At 54.6% G+C, this 19,709-nt stretch overlaps 1 protein-coding gene across 1 annotated transcript in view; it reads right to left on the bottom strand.

Annotated features, from left to right (window-relative positions):
• Window positions 1-19,709, bottom strand: part of LOC144950366 (glutamate receptor ionotropic, kainate 2-like) — a 133,107-nt gene that overhangs the window by 100,003 nt on the left and 13,395 nt on the right. The window contains exon 2 of the mRNA XM_078880480.1: window positions 19,077-19,253. Coding sequence (XP_078736606.1) covers window positions 19,077-19,197 — 121 coding nt within the window. The 5' untranslated portion in view covers window positions 19,198-19,253. The remainder of the gene's footprint in view (window positions 1-19,076; window positions 19,254-19,709) is intronic.

Raw genomic sequence — 19,709 nt, 5'->3', positions numbered from 1 at the left:
CAGCCTGTTGAAGGCTATACGGGGCATATTTGCCTTTGGCTGGCTTCAGTGTGTTTGTTTGTTTGTATGTGCGTGGGTCCGCGATCGATTCCCGCTCACGACCAACCCCAATGACGTTTAACCTCTAACCGGTCGTCGTCCTCGCCTAGGTCGACTCAGCCTAAAAGAGTAGTACCTGTTGCGCTGTGTAAACATCGCGATTGGAGAGACAAAGGCGGCCGGGTCGTGGCGCTGGCAACCAACCCCCTCGTGTGCCACAGTTCCGGCCTTCGCAAAGGTGCTGCTCGCTAACAGCACTTGCCCCGGCAGTCTGTTGAGGCTATACCGGGGGGGGATCTTTGTCTTTGTTTGTCTTTGCATTATCCGCGCCCCCGGACCACCTTTGCGATCTTAATGGTTCCGTAATTCCGCTGCGGCGCGCGCGCGGGAGCTTTAATTGGCAGTCCGTTTTGGCCCCGGCGTTGTATATCGCGTAAGGATTATTCTCCTTTAATTGCACCCCTTGCGCTCGGGCGAAATTGTTTAGTCCGTAATTACACGCGTTTTTTTTTTAACAGAGTCTCCCAAACCGCAACCCCCCCCCCCCGCTCGCTCCCATATTAATTACAGCACATCGCTTCGAGCGCCACTGCAGCGTGCATTGATAATTATTTAAACGATACTTTTTTATTTTGAGTTTACCAGGTGAGGACTCGCTGAGCTACGTAGTGACGTGGGCTGTCACGAACGTTAGCCTCAACGTCAGTGGCTTTTCTCATCACCAGCATCATCATCATCACCATCGCGTGGAACTTGATAGCAGCCCAAATGCTCGAAACGCGTGATGTTGATTCTGAATGTGGAGGTGGGTGGAAACCGGAGGACCCCGGAGAAAAATCGAAGCGGACAAGGGCAGAGAGAGAGAGAGAGACACGCAAACTCCAAATATACAGCAGCAGGCGCCAGGGTCGGGATCGAACCCACGACCTCCTGTAGACCAGGTGAGGTAGTTAACATCTTCTAGCCACCGTGATGGTGATGAGAGAGAGACACGCAAACTCCAAATATACAGCAGCAGGCGCCAGGGTCGGGATCGAACCCACGACCTCCTGTATACCAGGCGAGGTAGTTAACATCTCCTAGCCACCGTGATGATGATGAGAGAGAGAGAGACACGCAAACTCCAAATATAAAGCAGCAGGCGCCAGGGTCGGGATCTAACCCACGACCTCCTGTAGACCAGGCGAGGTAGTTAACATCTCCTAGCCACCGTGATGATGATGAGAGAGAGAGAGACACGCAAACTCCAAATATAAAGCAGCAGGCGCCAGGGTCGGGATCGAACCCACGACCTCCTGTATACCAGGCGAGGTAGTTAACATCTCCTAGCCACCGTGATGATGATGAGAGAGAGAGACACGCAAACTCCAAATATACAGCAGCAGGCGCCAGGGTCGGGATCGAACCCACGACCTCCTGTAGACCAGGCGAGGTAGTTAACATCTTCTAGCCACCGTGATGATGATGAGAGAGAGAGAGACACGCAAACTCCAAATATACAGCAGCAGGCGTCACGAACTCTTCCCATTTGCGAGTCCTACAACCCTGACGCACTTCGACCCGTTCAATAATTGATGCACTCACCTGCCATCACAGATATATTGTTGATGTCGTCCTTCTTATTATTACTATTACAATAACCGTGGGCTGTTTGAGTCACTGCCCTTAATGGCTCGATGTCTGTGTTTGTCTCGTTAACTGCTCTCTTGCCCGGACAGTCTGTTAAAGGCTACACGGGTGATCTTTATCTTCGTCAAAGTCAATGTTGCTGTTGGCCTGTACAGGAAGACTAATACGCAACAAACTAAATATCACCAGCCTCTGTGTGAATATCAAACACCTCCACCAGCCACGCCACGGTGAAGGGTGGCCATTGACCACACTTCAGCACGCTGTCCAGAGCGCGGGTTTCTCTCCCATCGTGGCCAGGAATCGAACTCAGGTCTTCCGGCTTCACAGAGCGCGCGATTATTGCTGTGCCACTGCTACCCCCTGATCCCCCACACACACAAATGATCCGATGCATTTTGAAAGCATCGCCGTGGGAATGTGGAATTTCCACACCGCATGAGTACCACAGCACGCTTTGTTTGAACCAGGAGGGACACTCAGTATTGTTTGTGTATTTATATAAATAAATATACATGTACACAAACACACACTAGGTCACCTGAGCTATCAATGCAATTGAGTGCCTTGCTAAGCACGGACCACACACACGCGGCGCTGATTTAATTACAGCGGAAAACCTAACACACTCTGTCAGCTTCGGTTTATATTTTATTATTTTTTTCACTTTCTAAGTCTCTCCTCTACGCCCAGTGATTATTTATATTAATCATGTAATTCGATTACAGGCCGTGCCGGTGACACGAATTAAAAGTGACTGAGAGTCACCCCCCCTCCGTCCCTCCACCGCACGGTCTCGTCTCCGACTGATGAGATTTAAATTCATGCTCGAACCAGCAGCAGCAGCCTTCTCGTGCGAGCACCCGCAGGGGTGGAAGAATGACCCCCCCACTCCCCTCCCACTCCCTCCACTCCCTCCACTCCACTCCCTCCCCCACCCCACTCCCTCCCCCCCCACTCCCTCCCCCCCCCACTCCCTCCCCACCCCACTCCCACCCCACCCCACTCCCTCCCCACCCTCCACTCCTTCCCCACCCTCCACTCCCTCCACTCACTCCCACCACCACTCCCTCCCTCCCACCCCACTCCCTCCCCACCCACTCCCTCCCCACCCCACTCCCTCCCCCCCCCACTCCCTCCCCACCCCACTCCCTCCCTCCCCACCCACTCCCTCCCCCCCCAATCCATCCCCACCCCACTCCCTCCCCCCCCACTCCCTCCCACCCCCACTCCCATCCCCCCCCACTCCCTCCCCCCCCCACTCCCTCCCCTCCCCACCCCACTCCCTCCCCACCCCACCCCACTCCCTCCCTCCCCACCCACTCCCTCCCCACCCCACTCCCTCCCCCCCCCACTCCCTCCCCACCCCGCTCCCTCCCCAACCCACCCCACTCCCTCCCTCCCTCCCCACCCACTCCCTCCCTACTCCCCCCCCCCCCCACTCCCTCCCCACCCCACCCCACTCCCTCCCTCCCCACCTACTCCCTCCCCCCCCAATCCATCCCCACCCCACTCTCTCCCCCCCCACTCCCTCCCACCCCACTCCCTCCCCCCCCAATCCCTACCCCCCCCCCCACTCCCTCCCCACCCCACTCCCTCCCCACCCCACCCCACTCCCTCCCTCCCCACCCACTCCCTCCCCACCCCACTCCCTCCCCCCCCCCCACTCCCTCCCCACCCCGCTCCCTCCGCACCCCACCCCACTCCCTCCCTCCCCACCCACTCCCTCCCCCCCCAATCCATCCCCACCCCACTCCCTCCCCCCCCCACTCCCTCCCCACCCAACTCCCTCCCTCCCCACTCCCACCCCACCCCACTCCCACCCCACCCCACTACCTCCCCACCCCCACTCCCTCCCTCCCCACTCCCTCCCCACCCCACTCCCTCCCCACCCCACTCCCTCCCCCACTCCCTCCCCCCCCACTCCCTCCCCACCCCACTCCCTCCCCCCCCACTCCCTCCCCCCCCACTCCCTCCCCCCCACTCCCTCCCCCCCCTCACTCCCTCCCCACCCCATTCCCTCCCCACCCCATTCCCTCCCTCCCACTCCCACCCCACTCCCACCCCACCCCACTCCCTCCCTCCCCCACTCCCTCCCCCCTCACTCCCTCCCCACCCAACTCCCTCCCTCCCCCACTCCCTCCCCCCCGACTCCCTCCCCCCCCACTCCCTCCCCCCCCTCACTCCCTCCCCACCCCACTCCCTCTCCACCCCACTCCCTCCCTCCCCCACTCCCTCCCCACTCCCACCCCACCCCACTCCCTCCCCACCCCACTCCCTCCCCACCCCACTCCCTCCTCACTCCCTCCCCACCCCGCTCCCTCCCCCACCCCGCTCCCTCCCCCCCCCCCACTCCCTCCCCCACCCCCACTCCCTCCCTCCCCACCCACTCCCTCCCCCCCCCAATCCATCCCCACCCCCACTCCCTCCCCCCCCCACTCCCTCCCACCCCCACTTCCTCCCCCCCCACTCCTTCCCCCCCCCCCACTCCCTCCCCTCCCCCACCCCACTCCCTCCCCACCCCACCCCACTCCCTCCCTCCCCACCCACTCCCTCCCCCACCCCACTCCCCCCCCCCCCCACTCCCTCCCCACCCCGCTCCCTCCCCACCCCACCCCACTCCCTCCCTCCCTCCCCACCCACTCCCTCCCCACTCCCTCCCCCCCCCCTCACTCCCTCCCCACCCCACCCCACTCCCTCCCTCCCCACCCACTCCCTCCCCCCCCCAATCCATCCCCATCCCACTCCCTCCCCCCCCACTCCCTCCCACCCCCACTCCCTCCCCCCCCACTCCCTCCCCCCCCCACTCCCTCCCCACCCCACTCCCTCCCCACCCCACCCCACCCCACTCCCTCCCTCCCTCCCCACCCACTCCCTCCCCACCCCACTCCCTCGCCCCCCCCACTCCCTCCCCACCCCGCTCCCTCCCCACCCCACCCCCACTCCCTCCCTCCCCACCCACTCCCCCTCCCCCCCCCAATCCATCCCCAGCCCACTCCCTCCCCACCCCACTCCCCCACCCCCCAATCCATCCCCACCCCACTCCCTCCCCCCCCCACTCCCTCCCACCCCCACTCCCTCCCTCCCCACTCCCACCCCACCCCACTTCCCACCCCCACCCCACTCCCTCCCCACCCCACCCCACTCCCTCCCTCCCCACTCCCTCCCAACCCCACTCCCTCCCCACCCCACTCCCTCCCCCCCCACTCCCTCCCCACCCAACTCCCTCCCTCCCCCACTCCCTCCCCCCCCCACTCCCTCCCCCCCCACTCCCTCCCCCCCCCACTCCCTCCCCCACCCCACTCCCTCCCCACCCCACTCCCTCCCTCCCCCACTCCCTCCCCACTCCCACCCCACCCCACTCCCTCCCCACCCCCACTCCCTCCCCACCCCACTCCCTCCCCACTCCCTCCCCACCCCGCTCCCTCCCCACCCCGCTCCCTCCCCCCCCCCACTCCCTCCCCACCCCACTCCCTCCCCACCCCGCTCCCTCCCCACCCCGCTCCCTCCCCCCCCCCCACTCCCTCCCCACCCCACTCCCTCCCCCACCCCACTCCCTCCCCACCCCACTCCCTCCCCACTCCCTCCCCACCCCGCTCCCTCCCCACCCCGCTCCCTCCCCCCCCCCCACTCCCTCCCCACCCCACTCCCTCCCCACCCCGCTCCCTCCCCACCCCGCTCCCTCCCCCCCCCACTCCCTCCCCACTCCCACCCCACCCCACTCCCTCCCCACCCCACTCCCTCCCCACTCCCTCCCCACTCCCTCCCCACCCCACTCCCTCCCACCCACTCCCTCCCCCCCCCACTCCCTCCCACCCCACTCCCTCCCTCCCCCACTCCCTCCCCACCCCACTCCCTCCCTCCCCCACTCCCTCCCACCCCACTCCCTCCCTCCCCCACTCCCACCCGACTCCCTCCCCACCCCCACTTTCTCCCCACCCCACTCCCTCCCACCCACTCCCTCCCCACCCCACTCCCTCCCCACCCCACTCCCTCCCACCCACTCCCTCCCCACCCCCACTCCCTCCCCACTCCCTCCCCACCCCACCCCACTCCCTCCCCACCCCACTCTCTCCCCACCCCACTCCCTCCCACCCCACCACCTCCCCACCCCACCCCACTCCCTCCCCACCCCACTCCCTCCCCACTCCCTCCCCACCCCACCCCACCCCACTCCCTCCCCACCCCACTCTCTCCCCACCCCACTCCCTCCCACCCCACCACCTCCCCACCCCACCCCACTCCCTCCCCACCCCACTCCCTCCCCACTCCCTCCCCACTCCCCTCCCTCCCCACTCCCTCCCCACTCCCTCCCTCCCACCCCACTCCCTCCCCACCCCACTCCCCCTCCCCACCCCACTCCCTCCCCACTCCCTCCCTCCCACCCCACTCCCTCCCCACCCTCCACCCCCCAGGATCATCACCGCCGTGTCGTGATTGGGGGGTTCGTGATTGACAAACCCAAGCTGTCGTCTTTGTTGACATTTCTGTTTGTTTTCCTGAATAAACCAAAAAATAAAAGTCAACAAACCGAGGGTTGCGGAGGAAACCAACGTTCAAAAATGTCAAGCGACCAACGAACAAAGGGTGCTCTTGAAGGTGGCGAGGGGATGTTACCTCTTCCGCCTGGGATGTAGGACTGTGTGGGTTCGATCCCGGAACCCGGACGATGCCTGTTGGATGTTAGCTGGAGTTCGCGTGCTCTCTCTCTCTCGCTGCCCGTGACTTTTGTTGCATTCTGATCACACGCTACCACCATCATCATCATCATAACCACTTTCATCATCACAACCATCATCACCACCACCATCATCATCATCACCATCATCATCATCATCACCATCATCACCATCACCACCACCATCAGCAGCACCATAACCACCATCATCACCATCATCACCACTATAATTATCACAACCATCATTACCACCACCAACATCACCAGCACAATCACCACCACTATCATCATCGTCACCATCATCATCACCAACATCATTACCACTATCATCATCATCACCACCACCATAATCATCAGCACCATCATCATCACAACTACCATGGTCACTACCACCATCTCCACCACCACCACGATCATTACCACCATCACAACCATCATTATCACCACCACCACCATCACCAGCCAACCCCCCTACTTACAGACCCATGGCCTCGTCCGAACAGAAAGCAGACGGCCAGAGTTGTACCTCTCCAACTGAGAGCAGACGCTCAAGGTGATCATGTTTCGATTTAAAGCTTCTTTCGTGACTGCAGGGATTCATCTTCTTGGTTCTTTCGGTAAAGTCACGTAGAAGGGAAGTAATAAAATAATAAAAATAAAACATAATAAAATAATTCTCACGACGTTTCGGCCACAACGCAAGCAGCTGTCCTCAGCTGAAGAACAGGTCATTCAGACGCTGTCTTTCCGACAGACCTGTTCATCACCTGAGGACGGCTGCTTGCGTTGTGGCCGAAACGTCGTGAGAATTATTTTATTATGTTTTATTTTTATTATTTTATTACTTCCCTTCTACGTGACTTTACCGAAAGAACCAAGAAGAAGGTGATTATGGTTGACCGGGTGAGCACTCAAGAGGCCAGGGGGGTAAAGGAGTCGCATTTGCAAGAGGGACCTAGGGGCGGGGCGGGAGGAGGGTGGGGTGGGTGCATTCGTCTGCTGCCAGTATGGTGGAGTAGGGGGGGGTGGGTGATCACTTCTGCTGTGAGAGACAAAGAGGGCTGTGGGTGGGTGTGTGTGCGTGTGACACTTCACGTGGCCTCAAGGTGCACTTGGCCTGGCACAAGCGTCGTGGTGACGTCACCGCCACTTAGTGGCGAATGGCGGTTGTTGTTGTTGTGTGCCACAGGGTTGGTGGGGAGCGGTGGTGCAGCGGTTAGCGCTACGCTGCGCTACGAATCTGGCGACCCGGGTTCGATTCCCGCTCACGGCCAACACCCAGTGACGATTGTTTGAACCGGTGCGGGGTCTCCCCTAGGTCGACTCAGCCTCAAATGAGTTAATCGTGCGATGCGTAAACATCGCCACTAGGGAGACAAAGGCGGCCGGGCGTGGTGCTGGCCACCCACCCCCTCGTGTGCCGTGCCGGCCTTCATAAGTACTCGCTAACAGCACTTGCCCCTACAGTCTGTTAAGGCTATACGGTGAATCTTTGTCTATCTTTGTCTTTGCCATTGCTGTATGAGTGGATAGAGGTGGTTTGGGGGAATGGGGTTGAAAATGGGAGATTTGAGAAACTCCGCCCCCATTGGTTCAACAACAACAACAACAACAACAACTGCCGCTCCGGGAGATAGGAGACATGAACGGGGCCCGACTCCCTGGATTGCAAAATCCAGCGGCGCATGGCTCGTCAATTTCTCCACCGTCAGCAGCCAACCCTCTTGTGCCGTGGCGGCATGGATTGCGAGTGGATAGCGGTGAGTGATTGGATTCTATTGATCCTATCCGAGCTCTTTGACAGCCCCTCCTTCCCCAACCGCACCACAAATAAGTAAATAAAAATAGCCAATTGTTCCGGGTTGACCTCGTGTTCTCGGGGTCAAACTCTGGATGTCAGGCAGGGTCACGGTCCCTAGGGAATGCGACTGCTCGTCCGACAACAGGACAGAGGCCTCGCTGGAATACCCTGAGCCGAAGAGCAAGAAGGAGGGTGAGAAGGAGGGTGAGAAGGAGGGGGAGGAGGGAGGAGGGAGGAGGAGGAGGAGGAGGGAGGGAGGAGGGAGGAGGAGGGAGGAGGAGGAGGGAGGAGAGGAGGAGGGAGGAGGAGGGAGGAGGAGGGAGGAGGGAGGAGGAGGGAGGAGGAGGGAGGAGGAGGAGGAGGAGGAGGAGGAGGGGGAGGAGGAGGAGGAGGAGGGAGGAGGAGGAGGAGGAGGAGGAGGGAGGAGGAGGGAGGAGGGGAGGGAGGAGGAGGAGGATGGGAGGGAGGAGGGAGGAGGGAGGAGGGAGGAGGAGGGAGGAGGGAGGAGGGAGGAGGAGCGAGGAGGGAGGAGGAGGGAGGAGGGCGGAGGAGGAGGAGGAGAAAGGAGGAGGAGGGAGGAGGGAGGAGGAGGAGGGGAGGAGGAGGGAGGAGGAGGAGGAGGGAGGAGGAGGAGGAGGAGGAGGAGGAGGGGAGGAGGGAGGAGGAGGAGGAGGAAGGAGGAGGAGGGAGGAGGAGGAGGAGGAGGGAGGAGGAGGGAGGAGGGAGGAGGGAGGAGGAGGAGGGAGGAGGAGGAGGAGGGAGGAGGAGGGAGGAGGGGAGGAGGGAGGAGGAGGAGGAGGAGGAGGGGAGGAGGAGGAGGAGGGAGGAGGAGGAGGAGGAGGGAGGAGGAGGGAGGAGGGAGGAGGAGGAGGAGGGGAGGAGGAGGAGGATGGAGGAGGAGGGAGGAGGAGGGGGAGGAGGGAGGAGGAGGGGGAGGGGAGGAGGGAGGAGGAGGAGGGAGGAGGAGGAGGAGGAGGAGGAGGGAGGAGGGAGGAGGAGGGGGAGGAGGGAGGAGGAGGGAGGAGGGAAGAGGGAGGAGGAGGAGGAGGGAGGAGGAGGGAGGAGGAGGAGGAGGAGGAGGGAGGAGGAGGAGGAGGGAGGAGGAGGGAGGAGGGAGGAGGAGGAGGAGGAGGGGAGGAGGGAGGAGGAGGGAGGAGGAGGGAGGAGGAGGGGGAGGAGGGAGGAGGAGGGGGAGGGGAGGAGGGAGGAGGGAGGAGGAGGGAGGAGGAGGGAGGAGGAGGGGAGGAGGAGGAGGGGGAGGGGAGGAGGGAGGAGGAGGGAGGAGGGAAGAGGGAGGAGGAGGAGGAGGGAGGAGGAGGGGGGAAGGGGAGGGGGAATCTAATGTTAATTCGAGGAGGTTACTAAACGTGCGGCAAAGGGCGCAGTGAAGCCCTTGACATCTGCGAGACTGGAGACGAAATTGCGGTGTGAGGATGATTCGACAATGACGGGGATTGTTTGGGGAGGGGGGTGCGGCTTAGATCGCGTGATTATAAATGTGTCGGTAACCCCGCCACCACCCGACACAGCCACGTGGCAAGGTTTATAACGCAAACACAACGTGCCAATTGGTCACTACTACAGCCAGTGAGTTACCACTGCCTCAGCACACCGATGTGTTGAAGTTGTAACTAATTAGCACTTTTACATTGACGTGAACAACCTTAATAATTGGCCGTGTCGGATGGAGGCTGGTTTAGCGACGCATTTACATTCACGCAATCTAACCCCCCCAAAAACGCTTCATAATGAATAATATTGGTGCGCGAAAGCCTCCTGTGTGTTAGTGGGCGTACGTGTGAGTGTGTGTCTGAATGTGTGAGTGTCAGCTCCAGCCTCCAATGAGGACCTGGTGCGGTAGTGCAGTAAACATCGCCACTGGGGAGACAAAGGCGGCCGGGCGTGGTGCTGGCCACCCACCCCCTCGTGTTCCGTCCCGGACTGCATAGCAGCGAGCTAACGGCACTTGCCCCAATAGTACGTTAAGGCTATACGGTGAATCTTTGTCTTTGTGCGCGTGTGTGTACGCGTGAGAATGTGTGTGAGTGTGTGTGTGACGCTGCACTGTAACTGCAACACTCTGGGCAAGCATTGATCGCAGTCGATTTGGAGTGTTGATAGTTGACAGGCCCTGTATTTATATATACAAACAACAGAGACAAAGGTCCCCCGTGTAGCTCACATAATCCGTTGGGGCAAGTGCTGTTAGCGAGTAAGCAACCTACGAAGGCTGGCAAGGCACACGAGGGGGTCGTGTGGAAAGGAACATCGCCCGTAGCACATACTGAATTAAGGCTGAGTCGACCTAGGGGAGGCCCAGAACCGGCTCAGATTATTCGTCCCCGATGCTGGCCGCGAGTGGGAATCGAATTCAGTTTGCACTGGGTGTGCTGACAAAAAGACAAAGATTCCCGTATAACCTTAACAGGCGGTTGGGGCAAGTGCTGTTAGTGAAGGCTGGCACGGCACACGAGGGGACGGTTATCCAGCACCAGGCCCGGCCGCCTTTGTCTCCCCAGTGGCGATGCTTGCACACCGCACCAGGCACTCATTTGAGGCCGTGTCGACCTAGGGGAGGCTCAGGACTATTTCCGAAAATCGTCACTTTTGATGGCCTTGAGTGGGGAATTGAACTCAGGTCGTTTCAACACTGCCGCTCTCATTTCACAGACACCGCCCTATAGACAGACACACTTCACACATTTAACCGTTCTTTTGACGAATTTATTTCTCCATTGGAACCTTATTTGCCAGTAAAAAATATGATAATTGTTTTTTTACGCTTTTATCTGGCAACAAAACTGACCCCTTTTATTTTGTGCGCCTTTTGGCGTCATCTGGTCCAACCCATGTGAGACTAGGCTCTAAGAAAAGCTGTCTCGGGTGTGGACCAATCAACTTCAAGGACAGTGCACATTATCAGAGTTGTGTTTTTTGTTTGCATTACGACTGCAGGTATTGTGGTCTATGCAAACATGACTCCTTGTAAAAAAAGGGGTCAGTTTTGTTGCCAGATAGAAGGGTAAAAAAACAATTATCGAATATATTTCTATTTTACCAAGTAATGCCCCACTGAGCTACATGGCCACAAATGATAGCCTCAACCAAGTGGCTTATCACGTTCGAAATGTATAGCAGCAGTCAAACGCTCTAAACGCGTGGCGATGTTGATTCTAAATGTCGAATGAAAAACCGGAGGACCCGGAGAAAAATTCGCGCGACCACAGAAACAAGAGACACGCAAACACCAAAAAAACAACAGGCATCGACAGGGTCTGAGATCGAACCCACGACCCTCCTGTACACCGGGCGAAGTAATTAACATGCAACGAGCTCTAAAATCAGCCCTGCAATTGCTTTGCTCAGGCTACCGTTAGTGGAACAATCCTCCACAGCAGGGCAGCTCTACAGATTCCCATCGAGCACATCTGATGTTCGTTTTGTTTGTCATCATTCTCTTACACGCCGGCCACACACCTCGCAAGAGATTTGAGTCCCCACACTGAACCCCACCGCACGCGATTCGTGCCACGGTCATTGTGACGGAGACAGATGTAGGAAGAGACGTCGTAGCCCTGACGCTGGGTAGTAGCTTCTCAGCGCAGCTGGTTCAGTGTCTCTGACAAGGCCATCATGAACCCCATGATACAGGCACACAGAGTGAGATATAGCAATAGATTCCCAGACCCAGGGCTCGAACCCAGGCTCCCAGGGTAGCTGACGCACAGCGAGGTAGCAAAAGACACCCAGACCCAGGGCTCGAACCCAGGTGTCTCAGGGGAGCTGACACAGAGCGTGATAGTAAGAGACTCCCAGACCCAGGGCTCGAACCCAGGTGTCTCAGGGTAGCTGACGCACAGCGTGGTAGCAAAAGACACCCAGACCCAGGGCTCGAACCCAGGTGTCTCAGGGGAGCTGACACAGAGCGTGATAGTAAGAGACTCCCAGACCCAGGGCTCGAACCCAGGTGTCTCAGGGTAGCTGACGCACAGCCTCAAGAGCAAAGTGCATCACTCAGGCAGCCACTTAGCGGCTAATATCGGCGTAAACACGCTTACATAACCAAGGGCATAATCGCGTGTGATTAGGAGCCGAATAATTGCGCCTGCCTTCAAATTGGTACAAAAGTGCTCATGTACACACACACACAGAGACACACACCACGCAAAATCACCTGCTGAAAATCACCCTCATATGCTAAAGGCAAAAAAAAAATCCATTTCGCAAATTGGTTCTAATTGAATTAGCGGTCGCATCTCAAGTCAATGCTAACAGAATATTGATTTAGTTTTTTTTGTTACTATTTATTCCGTTATTCATTGAAATTGCGATAATGAAACGAAGAGTATGTTTTATTATTATTATTATGAGCCCTGTGGTAAGCTGTGTACACACACACACACATAATAATAATATTATTACGATAATAATTCCGCAGTAAGAGCCAGAGAAACACAAAGAGAGAGAGAGAGAGAGAAAAAAAAACAAGCCTTAATGTATTTAATCGGGCAAGCATTCAGCTGCTGATGCTGCTGTCCATGGTACTAGAGTAGCTGCAGCAGTAGCAGCCAAAAGCTGTTGTGGTGGTGGTAGTTGTTGTTTGGAAAGGGAATTGATGGTGTACATGAGGGCCGGACAAAAGCCTTTCTCAATGAGATACGGGGATGGGAAGAATGCCTGGCGCACGGAGCTAATGACACGGGGGTGAGTCTATTTCTTGAGGCGATTGTGGTTTTTTTTAAAGGGGCGTCATGAGGTTTTCGCCGCCGTACTTAGCGAGAAATGCCGGCTAGAGTTGAAATACACATAATGCGATTATCACCATTGTGGTCGTCGTTGTGATCATCATCATCATTATCATAGCCATCATGATCGTAAACATCATCATCGTCAGCAGCAGTAGTGTTCGCGGTTGCAATGTCATCAGTAGCAGCAATATCATCATCATCAGTAGCATTGTCATCATCATCAGCAGCAGCAACAGCAGCATTGTTATCATCAGCAACAGCATTGTTATCATCAGCAGCATTGTCAGGAGCACCACTACCATTGTTGTCATCAGCATCGTCATCATCATCATCATCAGCAGCAGCAGCATTTTCATCATCAGCAGAATCATCATAAGTAGTCATCTTCTTGGTTATTTCGGTAAAGTCACGTAGAAGGGAAGTAATAAAATAATAAAAATAAAACATAATAAAATGAAATAATTCTCACGACGTTTCGGCTACAACGCAAGCAGCCGTCTTCAGCTGCTTGCGTTGTAGCCGAAACGTCGTGAGAATTATTTCATTTTATTATGTTTTATTTTTATTATTTTTTACTTCCCTTCTACGTGACTTTACCGAAATAACCAAGAAGATGAATCCCTGCAGTCACGAAAGCTTTAAATCGACATCATAAGTAGCTTTGTCAGCATCATCATCAGCAGCAGCATTGTCCGCAACAGAATGATCATCATCAGCAGCAGTATCATCAGCAGCATGATCAGCATCAGCAACAGCATTGTCAGCAGCAGCATTGTCATCATCATCAGCAGCATCATCATCAGCATCATCATCAGCATCAGTATTATCATCAGCAACAGCATCATAATCAGCAGCATTGCCATCATCATCATCATCAGCAGCATCATTATCAGCAGCAGCAATCATCATCCGCAGCATTGCCATCATCATCATCAGCATCATCATCAACATCATCATCAGCAACAGCAGCATCATCATCATCAGCAGCAGCATCATCATCATCAGCAGCATTTCCATAATCATCATCATCATCATCAGCAGCAGCATCATCATCATCAGCATTATCATCATCAGCATTATCATCATCAGCAGCATCATCATCAGCAGCATTGCCATCATCAGCAGCAGCATCATCAGCATCATCATCATCATCATCAGCAGCATTGCCATCATCATCAGCAGCAGCATCATCATCAGCAGCATTACCATCATCAGCATTATCATCATCAGCATCATCATCAGCAGCATTGCCATCATCATCAGCAGCATCATCATCATCAGCAGCATTGCCATCATCATCAGCAGCAGCATCATCATCAGCAGCATTACCATCATCAGCATCATCATCATCAGCATCATCATCAGCAGCATTGCCATCATCATCATCAGGAGCATCATCATCAGCAGCAGCATCATCAGCATCATCATCATCATCAGCAGCATTGCCATCATCATCAGCAGCAGCATCATCATCAGCAGCATTACCATCATCAGCATTATCATCATCAGCATCATCATCAGCAGCATTGCCATCATCATCAGCAGCATCATCATCATCAGCAGCATTGCCATCATCATCAGCAGCAGCATCATCATCAGCAGCAGCATTACCATCATCAGCATCATCATCATCAGCATCATCATCAGCAGCATTGCCATCATCATCATCATCAGCAGCATCATCATCAGCAGCATTGCCATCATCATCAGCATCATCATCAGCAGCATTGCCATCATCATCATCAGCAGCATCATCATCAGCAGCATCATCATCAGCAGCATTGGCAGCAGCAACAGCAGCGAGGCTAACACCCCACGGCAGGGAGCAAGTGACGTCAATCTAGCAGCCTGACTCGAGACTAACGCGGGCATTGTTGTTACAGATCAATTGCAAAGCAAGCGACAGCAATTTCATGCCGAAAGTTTGCGTGGCGGGGGTTGTGGTGGAGCCACTGATTTATAATTGGTGGTGAAACCTAAAAAAACAAAACGCCGTGGAGCCACTGATTTATAATTGGTGGTGAAACAAAAAAAAACGCAATTTAAAAGCAACGTTTTTTGTTGTAGCTGCTTTGTACGTATTTATGAAAGTGGTTTATGTTCATATGTATGTGTTTGTTGTTTGTTATTCATGTTGTTGACTTTCATGTTTGTGTGATGTCTGACTATGGTCCGACTCATAGGCTCGCCGCCTAAAGGGATTTGGGCTTCAAAGCCATCAATTTCATTGTTTTTTAAACCCAAACTACGAACTATTTGTTTTTAAATCCTTTATATTAAGTTCGCTTGCTTGCGCGCTTACGACCATGCAAATCTTTCGGTCGTTTTTTAACCCACTTCCCGTGATCCAATCGAGCTGACATTTTGCACTCAGACTCGTTGTGCGTGACAATTTATTTTCGTGAAAAAAATTCCAAAATTTTCCACTTTTTAGGAGAACATTTTTTTCACATTTTATTTAAAATACCAATGTGATAAAAATGAAACTCTTACTCAAGAACAACATAAATGAATAATAAAATAAAACCGATGCCACGCATATAAAGGATTTATAGTGAAAAACTTGTTTTAACGGGTTATTTTTTTTTTATTTCAACCAGGTAAGGCTTTGGTGAGCTGCGTAACTTTTTCTTGGTTCTTTTGGTAAAGTCACGTAGAAGGGAAACATAAGACAGACCTGGTCTTCACCTGAGGACGGCTGCTTGCGTTGTGGCCGAAACGTCGTGAGAATTATTTTATTATGTTTAATTCATTTTATTTTATTATTTCCCTTCTACGTGACTTTCGCGAAAGAACCAAGAAGATGAATCCCTGCAGTCACGAAAGCTTTAAATCGAAAAAGAAAACATAATAATTATATTATTTTATAATTTTTTTATTCTTATTTTATTTTTATTATTGTATTACTTCCCTTCTACGTGACTTTACCGAAAAAACCAAGAAGATGAATCCCTGCAGTCACGAAAGCTTTAAATCGAAAAAAAAAACATAATAATTATATTATTTTATAATTATTTTATTTTTATTTTATTTTTATTATTGTATTACTTCCCTTCTACGTGACTTTACCGAAAGAACCAAGAAGATGAATCCCTGCAGTCACGAAAGCTTTAAATCGAAATTTATTGCGTAGCTTTGCTTCAGAAGCCACTGGGCTTCAATAGCTCAACAAATCGGCACATCCTCATCATCATCGTGTGGACATTTCTAACAGCTGCCACACACTCCAAACGCGCAATGTTGTTTCTAAATTTGGAGGGGGAAAACCGGAGGAACTGGAGAAAGATCCACGCAACCATCACGGGGGGAGAGAGAGAGAGAAAGACACGAGAGCTCCAAATATATAGCAGCAGGCGTCAGGGTCGGGATCGAACCCACGACCTCCTGTGTACCAGGCGAGGGAGTTAACATCTCCTAGCCACCGTGATGATGATGAGAGAGAGAGAGAGACACGCAAACTCCAAATATACAGCAGCAGGCGTCATGATCGGGATGGAACCCACGACCTCCTGTACACCAGGCGAGGTAGTTAACATATCCTAGCCACGTGATGATGATGAGAGAGAGAGAGAGACACGCAAACTCCAAATATACAGCAGCAGGTGTCAAGGTCGGGATCGAACCCACGACCTCCTGCATACCGGGCAAGGTAGTTAACATCTCCTATCCACCTTGATGATGATGATGAGAGAGAGACACGCAAACTCCAAATATACAGCAGCAGGCATCAGGGTCGGGATGGAACCCACGACCTCCTGTATACCAGACGAGGTAGTTTACATCTCCTAGCCACCGTGATGATGATGATGATGATGAGAGAGAGAGAGACACGCAGACTCCAAATATACAGCAGCAGGCGTCAGGGATCGGAATCGAACCCACGACCTCCTGTATACCAGGCGAGGTAGTGAACATCTCCTGGCCACCGCGGCTCTTTTAACTTTGCAGAGCCTCTCCCTTTTAATCCCAGCTATAAGCGGCCATACACCACGGAACGCAAAATAATTGCGTGGAATGCTGCAGCGTCTGTGGCTGTGTGGAGTCTGTGTGCAGTGGTTAGGGCTTGGGGTGCAAGCTCACGGCTACCATCAACCGGTAAGGATTTATCTGAACCGGTCCTGGGCCTAATCCCTAGGTCGACTCAGCCTCAAATGAGTGTCCGGTGCGGCTAAACAGGGCTGTACCTGGTTAGCACACTGCTTGGGTCTGTCTGGGAACACCAGGCGGATTTTGTTATCTTTAGATGGCAATGTGGACGTGGATTATTGCATACATCTGTGTGGAGCTCTGAGAGTTTGTGTGTGTGTGTCTGTGTGTGTGGACAGCAGTAATGTAGCGGTTAATGCGCCGCGCTACGAACCAGCGACGATTATTTGAAACAGTTCTGGGGCTCCCCTAGGTCGACTCAGCCTCAAATGAGTACCCGGTGCGGTGTGTAGTAAACATCGCCACTGGGGAGACAAAGGCGGCCGGGTGTGAGGCTGGCCGCCCAACCCCCTCGTGTGCAGATTCGGCCTTCATAGGTGCTACTCGCTAACTGCACTTGCCCCGACGGTCTGTTGAAGTGATGGGGTGTGGGGGATCTTTGTCTGTGTCTTGGAGGTAAGTGTGGCGAGCGGTGGTGCAGTGGTTAGGGTGCTTGCACTACGAGTTCGGACAGCGCAACTCCATGAACCATCTGTCTCGTGGCCAGCAGCACAAGCAGCAGCAGCAGCAGACGTTTGACATTCAGCCCATAAACCACATTGCCGTACGCACGAATAGAATCGAAGCGTAAATGTAGAAACTAAACTGAATATTTGTTTTATGTTAACAAGTAAGGCCCCGTTAGCAGCTGGCATGGAACACCTATTCAAAGTTCAAAGTTCATGTATTAGGTATAGCCCTGTGAGCCATTCGGCTCTTGAATCGGGTGCAACCGCAACAAACAAAAAAACATGAACAAGAAAACATCTTAAAGTGACTGTGTGCAAACAGAAAATCCAAGAAAAGACAGCAAAATATTGCAGAAAAATCACCGTACACCAACGGTGTACGGCCATGCAGCACTGACACACACTCTCACGCTCACTCGCAATCATCAGAAAAATAGTCATATATATTGGAGGAGGAATTCGATGAGCTATGAAGCTCTTCTTAAATTTTTTTTTTACAGATGTCCAGTAGAGTTCACGGGGTCAAAACGTTGCAACAACAAAGTAAGGCAAAAGCACCGACACAATGACAGAAAGGCAAAGATCCCCCGTATAGCCTTAGCAGACTGTAGGGGCAAGTGCTGCTAGCGAGCACCTATGAAGGCCGGCACGGCACACGAGGGGGTGGGTGGCCAGCACCACGCCCGACCGCCTTTGTCTCCCCAGCGGCGATGTTTACACACCGCACCAGGTACTCATTTGAGGCTGAGTCGACCTAGGGGAGGCCCAGAGCCGGTTCACATAATCGTAACTGGTGTTGCAAGCGCTGCTTAGCGCTCACCCCGCATCTTCCAATACCAACACTGCCACCATTCGCCACGAAGTGCCTGTGACGTCGCCACGGCGTCTGTGCCAGGCTAGGTGCACTTTGAGGCCACGTGAAGCGTCGAAGGCCTCGCTGACGGAAGGTCTCGGGCCATGGGTCGTCTGACTGCTAGATGACCGCTAGATGCTAGACGCACCACCTGTGCCAACTCGCTGTGTTTTATCCACCCGGCGCTCCGCTCGTTGTTGTGAGCGTCGCTCCTCTGCCCTCTGTTGTTGCTGGAGGGCGACTGCCTCCAATTGCCCAGTGGCAGCGGCGTCCTTTACGAGCCTCCGTCCATACACTACCCCACACAAGACAAAGATAAAGACAAAGATCCCCTGTATAGCCTTAACAGACTGTAGGGTCAAGTGCTGTTAGCGAGCACCTATGAAGGCCGGAACGGTACTCGAGGGGGTGGGTGGCCAGCACCACGCCCGACCGCCTTTGTCTCCCTAGTGGCGATGTTTACACACCGCACCGGGTACTCATTTGAGGCTGAGTCGACCTAGGGGAGGCCCGGGACCGGTTCAGATAATTGTCACTGATGTTGGCCGTGAGCGGGAGTCGAACCCGTGTCGCCGGGGTCATAGCGCAGCGTGGCGCTAACCGCTACACCACCGCTCCCCACTAAGACGAACACACCAACACACCAACACACACACACCCTGGGCATCCGTACCTATTCGCAGGACGTGTGGCATGGCCGTGCAGCGTGAAGTTCCCAGCAGAAGAAGGGCCGAGAAGGCCAACAAGTGTGCAGGCCACGCGGAGGACCAGGTCCCTGGCCGGTGTGCCCGCATTGCAGGGCCTTCCGTGTTGTGTTCCTTCACATGCAGCTCCCGTTGTCTAAATCGGTCTGCACACACACGCATATGCACAGATGTATCACGCACATACACGTACACACGTGTGCACGTGTACCACAAACACACACGTACCACACACATGTACTTACCACACACACGCATGCGCCACACAAACACATGTACCAAACACACGCATGTACCACACACACCACACAGACACATATGTACCATACACACGTACCACAAACACACACATGTACCATACACACATACCACACACACACACATGTACAATAAACACGTACATCACACACACATGTACCATAAACACGTACCACACACACACATATGTACCATACACACGTACCACACACACACATGTACCATAAACACGTACCACACACACACATGTACCATAAACACGTACCACACACACACACATGTACCATAAACACGTACCACACACACACACATGTACCATACACACGCACGACACACACACATGT

The sequence above is a fragment of the Lampetra fluviatilis genome, chromosome 57, assembly GCF_964198595.1.
Source record: "Lampetra fluviatilis chromosome 57, kcLamFluv1.1, whole genome shotgun sequence".
Classification (NCBI taxonomy): domain Eukaryota; kingdom Metazoa; phylum Chordata; class Hyperoartia; order Petromyzontiformes; family Petromyzontidae; genus Lampetra; species Lampetra fluviatilis.
The sequence above is the reverse complement of the archived record's forward strand: the minus strand, read 5'-3'. Positions and strand labels throughout refer to the sequence as shown.